Source organism: Equus przewalskii, chromosome 15, assembly GCF_037783145.1.
Source record: "Equus przewalskii isolate Varuska chromosome 15, EquPr2, whole genome shotgun sequence".
Classification (NCBI taxonomy): domain Eukaryota; kingdom Metazoa; phylum Chordata; class Mammalia; order Perissodactyla; family Equidae; genus Equus; species Equus przewalskii.
The window spans coordinates 48,481,078-48,496,434 of NC_091845.1; the positions used below are offsets into that span (position 1 = coordinate 48,481,078).

Below are 15,357 nucleotides of genomic sequence, written 5' to 3' on the forward strand. Positions count from 1 at the left end.
GGTCTTGTCCCCACACACCAGCTCTGCCTGCCCATGGGTCCTGCCCCCATGCTATTCCACACTATTCTCTAAATAAAAGAGCACCACTGCCAGATCTTGAGAGTCTAAGAAATCTTTCTTTTGACTCCTCGGCTCACAGACCCCGCATCATTTCTGGTGGCCCGTACGGGGAATTGCTTCATCGGCTTGTGAGCTCGAGTTCTGGTAAGTGCCCTTTTCTTCCTTGTGCCTTTCTCTTTTTCAAGGATGGATCTAAATTCACTTCTCCATCGGGAACTTTCTTGGATGGCTGTATGAATCCACGTTTGCTGCCCATGGCTACTCTATGGTGCAAACTGTGGCATTCAGCTTGAAGAGAATCAGTACCTTAAGCCTCAGGGTGATGAAGAATGAATTAATCCATTCCTTCCTGACTCTATCTCTAATAGACAAATTTTACGTGGGCGCAGGTCGGCCACTTAAGTCATTAGGACGGTCGCCAATCTCCAAGACTCCCGTGGAAGGTTTCTTTTCCTAAGGCTGGATTGGGATCCCTCCCTCTGGCACCTGACCACGCTCTGAACTGCGAGGAAAGTCCCACTCGGGACTCCAGTTCAAGGAAAGTACCAATCTCTAACCTTTGGTGGAGTATGGGAACCCCTTCTTGGGAGAATGGCTCCAGGATGCAATTGGGTAGAATGTCCCCCAGACTGGCGGAAAATTCCTCACTGTTTTTCTCTATCCTTTATCCTGGGGACCATTCGCCAGGCACCTATTACTGCCAGGCAGAATAGGGAAGATGTTCAAGGGATGCCCCCATCATCCCTTGCTACAGGAACCCCAATGGGGGGATTTTCAAGGTAATGGCTCCTTTTCTTTCTCCTTTTCTCTCGGGGACCATTCACCAGGCCTATGCTGTCAGGCAGAATAGGCACCAGGCACCTGTTACTGCCAGGCATAACAGGGAAGGTATACAAGGGATGCAATGCCGGGGGACGCCCCCATCACCCCTTGCTATAGGAACCCCACAGTAGGAACAATGGGTAGGACGCTGCCCTAGGTTCAGGGGGTATTTTTCACGGTAATGGACCCGTTTCTTTTGTCTCTCTTGGAGTTACAATGGCCATTTTCGTCTCCGTTTGAGCTTTGCAACCGGGAAACAAAGAAATCTTTAAAGAGTAAAAGGCTCCACCTCTGGGAGCCCCAACTTTGGGTTTCTGGGCCTGATCACCCCAGCAACCCTAAGTGGGGGTGCCCTTTCTTCCTTCGGGAAGAAAGGCCCCGGGCCATGGTTCCTCATAAAGCTTTGTTTAATTTTCTCTTGCGATTCTGTCTCATGTGAATTTAATTCGTTCTCCAGCCAGACGAACCCCCATTTGGGGAGAGGAAATGTCCTCCTCCCCTACAGTTTTGGCGTAGTCAGCAGGATGAAATTTCACTGGCTGGACACTGCTTGCTCCTGGACTGCTGCGGCCCCTGACGAGAGCTGGCAAGAGGTAAGAGTTCTTACCACGTCAGTCTCCCGGATCTCTGCCGGCAGAGTCCAATGGAAGCAAGAGTGGTGAGTTTTTTGCTCTTCTAAATTTAGATTAGCAGGAGAAAATGTTGGTGAGGCTAGCTTCTTGGATTCAGTGACTCTAGGATTTGAGTACTCACTGGTCGTAGATCCTTTTCCTCCCAGAGATAGACTTTTCCTTGTCTCTGTCTTTTTGTTTGTCATAAGACACAGGCGTCTCTATAAGCCTGTTGTCTGGGCCTTTTGTCTTGTTCTATGTCTTGAGAGCTTGGTTTTGTGACCTTTCTGGTCTCCGCCATCGGAGGATGCATGTACCGGCATGCATCTTGGCGGCCAGTCACATAGACTGAGGCTCCGGGAAACTTGACACTCTTTGTCCGGCTGTGTAAGCTCTCGGGGAAGTTTGTCATAAGAGGTCCCAACTGCTTTCATAAGGGGCCTTTGTCGTCTCTTGCCTTTACTTTCTTAGGCTATTTTTGGGAGTGAATTTTCTGGATCTCTTTTGGGGACACCTCTTTGTCCTTGGTTAAGCTTTGGTTGAGTCGCTGTTAAGATCCTACTCGTCAATTCGGCCTGATCACCCCAGCAACCCTAAGTTGGGGTGCCCTCTCTTGACAGTTGACTCATTGAGTATTTTAGTCACCTACTGAGTCGGTTATGAGGGTAGGAGACCTGTGATCTAGTCTGTGAACTGTCGTGCTAGCGTAGTGTGCCCCAGCACGGGAACTGTTGTGTGACTCTTATCTTGATAACCCTCTGGAAAAGGCCATGAGGGTGAGGTCTGATCTCTTCTTTTCCTTTCTTTGTCTGTTTTGCTCATCATCTCTTCTGTTGTCACCAAGTCGAGGTTAAGTTCAGGCTAGACCTGAGCAGAACCTTGACCTTCTGTAAAATTGGAAAAATAAGCCTTTTGCCAGGGATTTAACTCTCAAACCTGGCTCTGGGAGCCCCAGCCTCCAGCCAGTTCCAGGCCTTTGCCTCCTGCTTCCCTACCTCAACTTTGCTGGCTCAGAGACAAAGTGCCCAGGCTGAGCGGGACTTGACTAAATCTTATAACTATGTCAACACCCGCAATCGGCCTCTGCACCCCCGCAATCGGCCTCTGCACCCTTTCTCCAGCTGCTGTCAGTCAGACACTGGCTTTACTGCCACAGGGAAGGCCCCTAAGCATCCCCAGAGACCCACCCTGTGGATGAATTCTAACTCCATCTGGGAGAAAATTTGAGGGGTTTCTCTGTGCCTTTGTGATGCAGTTGGACAGGTAGATCAACCTGGAATGTAATCTGAGTTACAATCCAGTTTCTGGGAAATCAAGAGCAACTGTCCTTAGAAAATCCTTGCAAGACTGGAAATACTGCTCTAGAGGCAGTTCAGATTTCACCTAGTTCCTTTATCACGAAAAGGATTATCATCTCCCCTCTCCAGGAACTACTATCTAGCCCATCACTAATTCCTAAGACTGAAGGAAAAAAAAGAGGAGGGGAGAGGAAAAACGGCCATAAGCGTGCCCTTGCCCAAAAAATCTAGCATCTTGAGTATCTTCTTCACAAATATTGGTAAAAAACAATAGCTGTGCAGTCTCTGTGTACGTGTGTCTACGTGTACGTTCTATGTGTGATATTTTACCTCCGGATGGTATGGCCAAAATTAAGAGCTCTGTTTAATTGGCTTAAAGTAAGCCCTTACATAAATTCTAAATGTAGTAGAAATTAATCCAATGTCTTTCAAGTTAACTTGATGTGAATTAACCTTTGGTAAATGAAAGCTTGTTTCAGTTTGTTGGTTTGATTGAAAATAGTCTTGTCAGAGTTGTCAGTATTTGCATATGATGCAGGCATGCAGCCTGGGTTTACTAGTCAAATAAGTTCACATTGTCTGTTAAATTCGTCAGCAAAATAATAGCTTTAAATGATGACCAGTTTTGTCTAATGTCTCATGAAGTTTTTGTGGGTACAATAACTGTTTTATGGTCTGTATACTTGAAAAAAAAAAAAACAGCTTCCAAATTGTTTTGGTAACAATCTTGAGTTTTGCCAAGTTAAGTTAAATGATCAAAATCTGAGCATCTGGGTCATTTTTGGATTGGATAGCACACAAGCATTACAGCTAAACTTATCTAAGTTATCTACTTTTGGCTTCTTATTGCAGAGAGGCTAAAAGTCTTTGGGTCTGTTATTGTAAAGCAGCATGCTTCTAGAAATTGTGAAGTGTTTAGAATGCTGGTATAAAAGACAATTCGTAATTGCTTACCTTTTTTAGTGTTTACTATGGTCTGCTAAGGATTAAAAGTTCTTATTAACCTATATAATTAAAGCTACTGGAAATTAATAAGGAAAACAGCTCTGTATTCAAGGAAAGTTAAAATGTATGTTTTCAGTAAAGAGGGTATAAAGAATGGAAGTATTTTTGTTTGATGGGTTAAGAAAGAGAAATTTGTCCTAAAGTACTAGAAAGGAAAAAAGAAAGACTTTGGGACAAATTCTGAAGGCAAAAAGAAAGTTGCAGAAGGTTTGTGAAGGAGAAATTCTGAAAGGAGTTTTATGACTGGTGAAGCAGACTAAGATTAAAGTAAATCCAATTAAGTGAATGAGTTTCAATGTTAAAAATAAGCTGGTACAGAAATTAAAGTTTGGTTTTCTCTCAAAGGATAATTTTCTTGAACTTTTGGCCTGCTCTAACTCTACCTAAAAGACAAATCTGTTTTGTTAAAATAATGACTGAGGTCACTCTTAAGATTTTTGACTCTTTCTGTTATCACTTTGAATAGATACCTGAGCATTGTTTCACAGTGAGCGTTGTCTGAACAAGTGTTTTAAAGTCTTTTGGTATTTTTGACAAGCTTCTCGTCAAAAATATTCAAGTCCTGAATAAAAGGGTTTCTTTTGAAAATACTAAATTACATGGGAAGCATTGTCAAATAAGTGATGATAAACTTTCTCAGGTGTTATTATGTGGGTAAATGCTATTAATATAGGCGTCTTAAAATTATATAGCATTCCTAAAATTTTGATCTGTCCTGGTTATCGGTTGTAATTCCAATTGTTATCTTGAAGTGTTGTATGTCACAGAAGTAGTCAAGTTTCTTTATCAATTGCCCTTTTGAGTCTTTTGTCCATTTTCAGATAGTTGCTGTTTTACTGTGATGCTTTCTGCTTTTGCAAATATGTTTCATCTCCAGAGAAATTCCTGGAAAGGATTCTGACACAAGGGTTCTAAACTACAGGTTTCTGATAAACTTTCAGATTGTAAAACTGAACTGGGTAAGAAATTACAGAATTCTAACAGAAACTAAGCTCATAGATCTGCTAACAGAAGATTAAGCTCAAGAACTGATTATACAGGACTGTGTGAACTGATGAGGATGATTATAATTTTTTATGACTTCTGTTTGAAATATTGCTGAGTTTTGATGTTTTGTTTTGTTTTCTCATGTTTAAGGAAATCTTTCTTTCTTTTCTCTTATGCTAACCATGACTTACAGCAATTTAGTGAAATACATCTTTATGAGCAAAACTGAAACATTTGTCTTTTTCTCCCGACCTTATCCCTCCAGAATTTGGAAACTCTTTGTGAGTATGTTATTTCATGGCAATATTTGCAAAAGTTCAATAAGAATCTGTTCTCCTTATAACAGGACACATTGGTTATCTTACCAAGGCTTTGACTGGAATGTCATATTTGAGAGAAATATACAGGCTCAGATATGACAACACAGCTTTTCAGGAACAAAGATTGGACTTTCTGAAACTAAAGCCACTTGGAAACATGGGCCTGGTACCTTGTTTACAGAGATTCTGGCAATCTTACCCGGTAAGTAAGGAAGCTTGCTTGTCTGGCAGGTGCAAGGAACCTCAAAATGTTTTGGGGGACCTCGAGAAGAGAGGAGTCCACCCAAATCTGGAGGTACTGCAGGCAAAATCTGATGGCAAGTCCTTGGCTTGGCTTTTCTGGCCTCAAGAGGCCTTTACAGTTCAATCTGAGATTCCTCATAAAAAAAAAAAAAAATTCCAGTAAAGCAGATTTTAAAAAGCCTGTATAATCAATTGGTATTCTTGCTGCACTTATGTAAATAATTGGCAGACCAGTTAATCTTAATTTGGCTATCTTTTATAAAAATGAGGGTGATTTTAGAGAGAAAAAAATTATGTTTCAGTAGAAGGTATAGTACACATTCATGGATATTAGATTCTAGCTCTTCTCTTCTGCAAGATTCATCTGTTACTGATCATAATGTTTCCTTGTGGCCATCCATCTCTGATACCTGGGAGTTCCCTGGCCACAAGCAAACCTTTTCCTTCAACACTACTGCCCAAATACTAACTAGATTTGCCTTGTCACAGGTGGATCATAAAAGACAAGTTCCAAAAGTAAAGTCCCCAACTTATTGATACACACAGGATGGACTATATCAAATTTGGGACGAATATATTTGGCTCACTCCTACTAGTGGTCAACTCAGTCAAAAGGCCACTATATGTTGGGAACAAACCAATCACACCTGTGATACGTGGCCTAATAGCACCCGACCTATGGGACAAATTCCCCATCATATGTGTTCTCATATCATAAGCTTAAAAAATACTGATTGGTTTGGGACTGACTGGGCTGGACGGCCCAGCACACGTTGGTTAGCCCCTAATGGCACTCAGTGGCTATGTGGCTCCGACTTATGGCCTAGGCTGCCACCTGGATGGATTGGACGATGCACTCTAGGCTTTGTCTGGATGCAAGGTAGAACTACATTTACTATATCTCCTCCTGCTAACCTACCCAACCTGCAACAGTGCTGGACCTGCTCTGTCTTCCACTGGTATGACCACGTTGCCTCAATTTTCCTTCCCCAGTTAGGAATCGAAAGTGTCATCTGGCCCATGGAAGCTCTAAACAAATTTACTTTGAAAGCATTAAATGATACGCAACACAGCCTTTCGCTGCTTGATTTAGAAGTGTCCCAAATGCGTAAGGCAGTCCTCCAAAACCAAATGGCACTGGATGTCTTGACAGCAGCACAGGGGGGCACCTGTGCCATTATAAAAACTGAATGTTGTGTCTATATTCCTGACTACCATCGGAATATCTCTGGCTTCCTATCTGATATGAGCCACCAAATTAAGTCCTGGTCTGACCCTCCCCTATCTCTAAATGACTGGTTGAACTCTTGGTCAGGTCCAGGTTTCTGGACTGCTATCAAAACCTTATTCATTGGGTTAATCATACTGCTTGTATTTCTTATTATAATTTGTTGTCTGTTTCGTTGTTTGTCTTCCGCGTGTCAACAAAGTTTCACCTCCTGGACCACCTCTCGTCAAATGATTCTCTCGTCTCCAGAGGCTCTGGATGCCTTCTCAGCCTTGGACTCCACGGGTGCAGTCTTCCGGTCCGCTGAACCTCCTACCTATACCTATGGCCCCATTTAGGGACAGCTCTACGACCTTGTACAGCTGGAAGCAGTTACAGAAGACTGACCGTCGTCCATATCCCCAAAAGATTTCGGGGCCAAATGGGTTCAGGGGGGGTTATGATGTGGATTAAGGCTGCCCCAGCTAGAGAAGCCCAAGGTGACCTGGCCTACATGCCAAACTATACGACCCAGTGGACTTCTTTTATGGTATGAATTAGGACCGCCCCAGGGAGAGAAGCCCAGGGCATCCTCACCTACATGCCGATCTATATGGCCAGATTCGTATCTAAAGTTATATGACCGCACAATAACCAGACCCCATCTGCACTGAAATCATTTAATGACTTTTTACATCATCTTTTCTTTTCTCCAGTAAAAATAAGTCACGTACCCATGCCTTATAAAATTAGCCCTAACCCTCAACTCGGGGCAGCAGCAGGAGCTCTGACTGCCCGTGGGTCTTGTCCCCACACACCAGCTCTGCCTGCCCATGGGTCCTGTCCCCATGCGCAGCAGCAGGAGCTCTGACTGCCCGTGGGTCTTGTCCCCACACACCAGCTCTGCCTGCCCATGGGCCCTGTCCCCATGCCAGCGGGGGCAGCAGAAGTGGCGGCAGCAGAAGCTCTGACTGCCCATGGGTCCTGTCCCCATGCTATTCCACACTATTCTCTAAATAAAAGAGCACCACTGCCAGATCTTGAGAGTCTAAGAAATCTTTCTTTTGACTCCTCAGCTCACCGACCCCGCATCAAGACCACAGAGAGATTAAGACTTTTCACTATCTACTTTTTCTTTCTTTTGAATTACATACCAAGTACATTAAGGCCTATTAACAATAATTCTTTTTTTAAGGAAGATTAGCCCTAAGCTAACATCTGCACCAATCCTCTTTTTTTTTGCTGTGGAAGACTGGCCCTAGGCTAACATCAGGCCCATCTTCCTCTATTTTATATGTGGGACACCTGCCACAACATGGCTTGATCAGTGGTGCGTAGGTCCGCACCCAGGATCCGAACCGGTGAACGCTAGGCTGCTGAAGCCGAGTGCATGAACTCAACCACTACACCACTGGGCCGGTCCCACAATAAAATATTTTTTATTAAAATAACTACTTTGTAAGAGAATTTGGCTGTTTCTTAAAAACTTAAACACATATCCACCATACAACTTAGCCATTCCACTCTTGGGTATTTCACTTTCAAGAGAAATGACAGCTTATGTCCATACCAAGACTTGTATGTGAATTCCATAGCTTTTTTATTTGTAATAATGAAAAACTGGAAACAACCTAAATGTCCCTCATCAGGTGAATGGATAAACCAATTGTGGTCCATTCATACAATGGAATACTACTCAGCAATAAAAAGAACAAACTACTGATACATGTAATAACATGAACGAATCTCAAAATGATTATGATGAGTAAAAAGAATCAGATTAAAAAAAGAGTATATAATTTTGATTCCCTTTATATAAAACTCTACAAAATGAAAATTAATCTATAGTGATCAAAAGCATATCAGTGCTTGCCAGGGGTTGGGGGTGGGGAAGAGGGATGGATTGCAGGGGGGCATAAGGAAACCTTTGGGGATGGAAATGTTTACTTTCTTGATTTTGGTGATAGTTTCATGGAGGAACACGTGTCAAAACTTATCATACTGTACCCTTTATACATGTACAGTTTATTGTATATCAGTTACACCTCAACAAACTCTAAAAAGAACCCACCAAGGCCCAAAATGATAGGGGAGGAATGAACTAGATCTTACATATCTGGTTTAAAAGATCTTAAAGGGGCTGGCCTGTTGGCACAGTGGTTAAGTTCTTACATTCTGCTTTGGTGGTCCAGGGTTTGCAGGTTTGATCCTGCTCGTTAAGCCATACTATGGCAGTGTCCCATGTACAAAATAGAAGGAGACTGGCACAGATGTTCACTCAGGGACAATCTTCCTCAAGCAAAAAGTAGAAGATTGGCAACAGATTTTAGCTCAGGGCCAATCTTCCTCATCAAAAAAAAAGATCTTAAAAATGTAACTTTGAGATAAAAAGCAATACTGTATCTTGGTTATGGAGACTTTTTTCTCAAAGATGTCTAATGGAGAGGACTGACTAGCTCACTGAATGGAAGAGAGTGAGGGAGAGGGAATTTAAAAATTTAAAATAGAAATCACATAAAGTATGTTCTCAGACCATAACAGAATTAAACTAGAAATCAACAACAGAAAGATAGCTGTAAAACTTGGAGATTAATCAATACATTTATAAATAACATAAGAGTCAAAGAAGTCTCAAGAGAAACTTAAAAATATTTCAAACTAAATAAAAATACAACTTATCAAAATTTGTGGGATGCAGCAAAAGCAGTGCTTAGAGGGAAATTTATAGTATTAAATGCACAGATTAGAAAAGAAGAGCTAAAATCAATAATCTAAGCTTCCACATCAGGAAACTAGAGAAAGAAGAGCAATTTAAGTGTAAAGCAAGCAGAAGAACAGAAACAGTGAAAGTTAGATCACAAGTCAGTGAAAATGAAAAGAGGAAAACAGTAGAGAAAAATCAATGAAACTAAAAGCTGATTCTTTGAAGAGATTAATAAAATTGATAAACCTCTAGCCCAACTAAGAAAAAGATATAAATTACCAATATCAGAAATGATAAAATGGCCATCACTACTGATCCCATAGACATCAAAGGACAATAAAGGAATATGATGAACAACCCTAGGCCACAATTTCATAGCTTAGATGAAATGGGCCAGTTCCTTGAAAGACACAAACTACCAAAAGTCCGACATAACGCGCCCTGCAGTAATATAAAATATGAAAGCAAGGTGGCTTCCAACCTCAGCTCAAAGGAGGCACATTTATGGACTGAATTTTGTCCCCTTCGAACTCTTATGTTGAAGTCCTAACCCCTAGTACCTCAGAATGTGACTATATTTGGAGATGGGGCTTTTAAAGAAGTAATTAAGTTACAGAGAGGTGGTTACAGTGGGCCCTAATCCAGTATGACTGGCATCCTTATAAGGAAAGGAGATTAAGACACAGAAAACAGACAGAAGAGACACCAGGGCGAGCAGGCCCAAAGGGACAACCATGTGAAATGCAGCGACAAGGCAGCCATCTGCAAGCCAAAGAGAGAAGCCTCAAAGGAGACTAACCCTGCCAGCACCTTGATCTTAGACTTCCAGAGTTCAGAATTGTGAGAAAATAAATTTCTATTGTTAAAACCACCAGTCTGGGGGCTGGCCCCATGGCCGAGTGGTTAAGTTCGCGCGCTCCGCTGCAGGTGGCCCAGTGTTTCGTTGGTTCGAATCCTGGGCGCAGACATGGCACTGCTCATCAGACCACGCTGAGGCAGCGTCCCATATGTCACAACTAGAAGGACCCACAATGAAGAATATACAACTATGTACTGGGGGGGCTTTGGGGAGAAAAAGGAAAAAATAAAATCTTTAAAAAAAACCAGGAGTCTGTGGTATTTTGTTCTAGCAGTCCTACTAAACTAATACAACAGCTAAACTCATGTCTTTTCCCCCCAAACCAATTCTCTTCCACAGCGTACCATCCATCCTGAAGGCAAGTCAGAAACCTCACCTTCACATCTCACATTTAATTCTGCACCAAGACCTGTCAATTCTACCACCCAACTCTCTCTCCTTCAAGACACCATCACTTCTTATCCAGATGATCTGCCAAAACCTCCTCAATGGTCTCCCAACATGCACTCCTGCCAGATTCCATCTGCTCTCCTACTGCACTCAGAGATCTTCTCAAAATACAAACATAATCACGTCACATCTCCTCCTCACTCCTCATGACCCTTCACTGGACAGCCATGTCGGCCTTCTTCAACTCTGTGAATGGGCAGTGCTGTTTTTTGCCACAGGGCCTTTGCTCACACTGTTTCTTCTGCCTGGAATGTTCTTTCCCTTCCATCAACTGGTTAACCTCACTCACTCAGATCTTGGCTTAAGTACTACTTCCTTAGGGACCCTCCCTAACTCCTCCTTCCAAGTGTGGGTCACATTTCTTCATAATAAGCACTTGTAGAAGTGAGTTCCTTCTCTTCCCTTATCTGGGTTTATAATTAAATATTCTTTTGTGAGAGTCCTTGATATCAGTCTCCCCCACTTAACAGGAAACTCTGAGAGCAAGGACCATGTCTTTTTTTGGTTCCCCACCAAACACCAGCACCCAGCACAATGCCAGGCACAAAGTCTCCACTGATACCTGCTGCATATATGAATGAATGAATGAATGAATGAATGGATAGAATTGGGAAACAATGGAGGCGAGCACACTCCAGGCACTGGAAAAAGGATGCTGAGGGTTCTACCAAGACCACCACTCCTGCAGTGTGATGAAGCTGGAACAATGTTGTCTATTAATGTAAAAGTTTGAAGGAAAACCCCAAAACCAACCCCCCCCCCCATGCATACTAGGTACATACCCAAATTCTAGAAGGTCTCTGTCAAAGTGCACACTGTCCTCATAGATGACATTCAGCTCTGCATCAACAGCAACAACTTTCACCTGGAAGGAATTTTAAAAAATGGTGTATAGAATTTTCCTCAGTTTCTACACTGCCCCTGGGGTACTAACATCACTAGGTGAAGCCCAGCACCCCAGAAGTGAGTGGTTCATCGTGCAGACCTCCTGGAAGGCTGGGGAGCATCACTGTAACCATGGCAACACAGGCCTCATCGGGCGACATACCGAAAGATTAGTAAAATGAAGATGCTGAGGCTAAGTAGAAACACACATGCAGGGCAAGAAATCTTTGTCTCCTAAACAGCCAACGCCAAGGCCCTCTAGAGACAGATGTTCACAGATGAGCCAGTTCCTGCTCCCAGCAAGGAAGCCTGGGAAAGTGCTACAGGGGAAGGAATGGGAGCAGGGTTTGGAGATGTCTCTGAGTGTCTGCATCTGCAGGGATGTGAGACACCAGGCAAGGCCCCTGGGCTGTTCCCATAGGCCGTGATCATGGTCCTGAGACATGTAGGGTCCCAGTGGGGCAGACCTCCAAACTCGGGAGTACAACTCCTTTCCAGGACAGGTGGGGAAAGTGAGTTCTAGCAAGGCAATCTAACTTCTCGCGGGTCCCACAGGACTTTCTGGTTAGGGACCGGCTGAGGCCTGCCTCCCTTGACCCACTTGAGGAGAGGGGTTGGACTGCAACTGTGTTGATTGCCCAAGCTAAGGAGAAGGAGCACTTGGCACCCACATCCAGTTTTAAGACAAATTTCGACCTTGCCTGTCTGCGGGGCCCTGGGAGCAGTACAGCCCATCCTCTGGCCAGCAGTGCCGCGCACATTGACCTGAGCACACTGGCGCCAACCAAGGGCTGTCACAGGGTAGAACAAAGTTCATGTGTACCCTGAGGCCATTTCACTAAAAAAAAAAAAAAAAAAAAAAAGGTTTCAGGCGGTGATCTGGTTCCAGGTCACTGGTTACGCCTGTGTGCACGTCTACCCGTCTGTCAGTTCCTCTGTCTTACAGCAGCTGAGCTCCTTCGGGTCCCTGTCACTTGGTGCCCACGACGGCGCGCGAGCCCTTCCGGTCCCCTGGCCCCTCTGGCCACCTCCCCGCCACGCGCCGCAGGATGCCGCCGGGGTGGGGGCGGGGACGGGGACCGAGACGGGGGCGGGGATGGGGGCGAGGCGTCTCCCCTTCCCGCGAGGGCCGGCGTCCAGGCCCGGTGGCGGTCGCACTTTGCGGGCGGCGGCAGTGGGAGGCACTGCCGGGCAGGGGGCGCCCGATCCCCGGGAAGCCCAGGAGAGAGGCGCGCCCGAGGCTCGGCCCCGGGTTCGCGGCGCCCGGGTCCCCGCCAGCCCGCCCGGCGTCGCGGAGGAGGCGGCCTCGGCCCGCCGGGACCCGGGGCTTCCACGGTACCTGCTGCGTGCTGAAGTCCCAGCCCAGGCAGCAGCGGCGAGCGGCGGGCTCGGCCATGGCCGTGGAGGGGCAGCGGCGCGTGCGTCCGTCCTTCCCGCGGCGTGACTGTCGCCGCGCTCCAACGCCCGCAGACGCCGGGGCCCGCCCCTCGCCCCGCCCGGCCGGACTCCCGGACCCGAGCCACAGGCGGGCTCGGGCTCTGGCGCCGCCTGCCGGGGGACCGGGGAGGGGACGCGTCGGGCCTCGACCTCGGCCTCGGCTGGCACCTGCAACAGATGTGTGCCCTCTGCGCAGCCCGCTCCCTCTTAACCCCACCCTACCCTTCCTGGCCATCCAGATGTGCTCTCTGCACAGGCCTTGGCCTAACGCGACCTAGCTTCCCTCGGAGGACACCTGGGCCAGAGGTTTCAACTTCAAGCCGACTTGCCCCTGGTTGTTTCTCTAGCGGCTCTGGGCCTGCAGACCTCTATGGCTGTCTCTTGGGTACCGGAGCAGCTATCCACTCATGGTGGTGACTCAGGGCTCACAGGAAATGTGCACCAGGCTTGGAGGCACTGGGCTCCAACAGGCGGTGTCTTGACCCAGCAAATCTGAGTGGTTCCCCATCTCTGACATGGGCCACATCCCACCTCCGTATTTAAAATCAGAACTCCTGATGCTCCCACAGAGGGGCTTATCCGTTCTTGCAGTCAGCTAGGGTTGATGGTCTAAGGTGTGCCACGCATGGGGAAGGGAGATAAGAACCAAAATCAGAACCACTCCCTTTCTTCACGGAGCTGAGGACACTTTCCTTGCCCTCCTTCCTTCTTGCCCCTAGGTCTGACTTCTTCCCAGAAGCCCTCCAGACACCCACCTAGGTGAGATGCCCCTCCCGGAAGCTTCCTGGCCCATTGGACCCCCTGATGCAATGGTCTGATTACCTATCTCTCTCTTGCTGAACTTGAGCTGCTTGGAGCTCAGCTCTTCCTCTTGGCCCAAGGTCCCAAGAACAGTAGCAGAGCTGGGCCAAAAGCCAGCAAGTTTGACTCCAGAATCCACATATTTAACCACTAAACAAGACAGGTTGCTAGGAAGCCTTGTGAGAAGCCCTGTGGCAATCCATAAATGTCTCCTGAAGGCCAAGGCCACTGGCTGTTTCTCAAGCTGTCTCACAGGGAGGCCTTGTCTTGTTCAGGGGTGCCTTTCTCTATTGGCTGTGGCACCTACCCCATTCTGGTAACTCATCCTTTCTTTTGGTGTAACAGCCCTTTCACAGAGAAGACTGGAGGTCTGAAAGCCCATTTACCTCCATAAGGAGACTACACATCCATGGCTTGATCCATTACCAAGGAATTTAAACAGAAATCTTAATTCCAAGTTGTTGATGCCTCTCTTGTTGTCCTCTCTGTCAATGCCCTGAAAAAGCACACCCAGTAGCAGAGGGGTTTCTGGGAAACCCTTGGGAAGTGCTGGTGCGTGGCCTGAGGCTGATCCTTTGCTTGTCATGCTCAGAGCTGAGCTCCAACCTGGCTCCCTGCACAGAACGTGTTAAAGAACCCCTTCACTGACTCGGGAACAAAGCAGAACTGCCCTGGAGGTGTCTCTTCACAGTGACCAGGATGCCCACAGTCCCCAGCAGGGCTCCTTCCCTTATCCAGGCCCTAACTGATATCCCAGCCTGAGGGCCAGATGACCCAGAGGAGTCACATGATTAGGTTTGCATATTAGGAGGATGGCTCAGGATGCTGTGTGGAGAATGGGAGCAAAGAGAAGGAAGGGAAAATCAATTAAATGTGGTTGCAGGAGGCCTGAAATAGAGCAAAGGTGCTGAGGATGGAGAGAAGTAAATGGATTCAAGAGATATTTAGGAAGCTCCGGGGACCTCGTGGACTGAGAGAGGGAGAAGTCGAAGGCAATGCCCAGGTTTCTGGTTTAGGTGACCTGGTTGGTTAACTGTTGATGCATAACAAAACCCCCCAACCTTGGTGGCTTAAACAGTGGTCTTTTATTGCCCCTCACATGTCAGCAGGTCAGATGGGGGTCAGCTGATCCAGACTAGGATCAGCTAGAGTGGCTCTGCTCCAAGTGTTTCTCATCCTTCTCTTCCTGGGACCTACAGAGTACTCTGGGCCTACTTCTTCTCATGAAAGCAGCACAGCAGACGAGGGCAAAAGCAAACATATGAGGCTTCTGAAGGTCTAGGCTTGGAACTGGCATACTACACTTCTGCTTCTATGCCGCTGGCCAAGGTCACACAGCCAGCCCAAAGTCAAGTGGTGGGGATGAGGCCATGCAAGGCTGTGGATGCAGGGAGGGGTGAAGAATTGGGACCACCAATGCAATCTTCCACAGGCCACTATCAGGTGGAAGGTGGTTCCATTCTCTGAGTTAGGAAACATGGGAGGAGAAACAGGCTTGGGAGGAAGGTGGTGAGCTTAGTCAGGACATGGTAGGTTTGCAGTGCCTGTGGGACGTCTGAGCAGAGATATCGAACACGCAGTTGGATGTGTGGCCTCCAGCTCAGGAAAGAGGTCTGGGCTGAAGACAGTGATTTGGGAGTTATCAGCTGCCAATGGGAGGAGGCTAGA

At 46.3% G+C, this 15,357-nt stretch overlaps 1 protein-coding gene across 3 annotated transcripts in view; it reads right to left on the minus strand.

The window, feature by feature from the left end:
* XYLB (xylulokinase) overlaps positions 1-12,939 on the minus strand; it is a 78,165-nt gene extending 65,226 nt beyond the window's left edge. For all 3 annotated transcript variants that reach the window (XR_011527508.1, XM_070577241.1, XM_070577240.1), the window contains exons 1-2: positions 12,791-12,939; positions 11,349-11,431 (exon numbers count right to left, since the gene is read on the minus strand). Coding sequence is in view for 2 of the 3 variants with exons in the window: in XM_070577241.1 (XP_070433342.1) it covers positions 11,349-11,431; positions 12,791-12,847 (140 nt within the window). In the remaining variant the exon portion in view is untranslated. The remainder of the gene's footprint in view (positions 1-11,348; positions 11,432-12,790) is intronic.
* Positions 12,940-15,357: the final 2,418 nt, after the last annotated feature.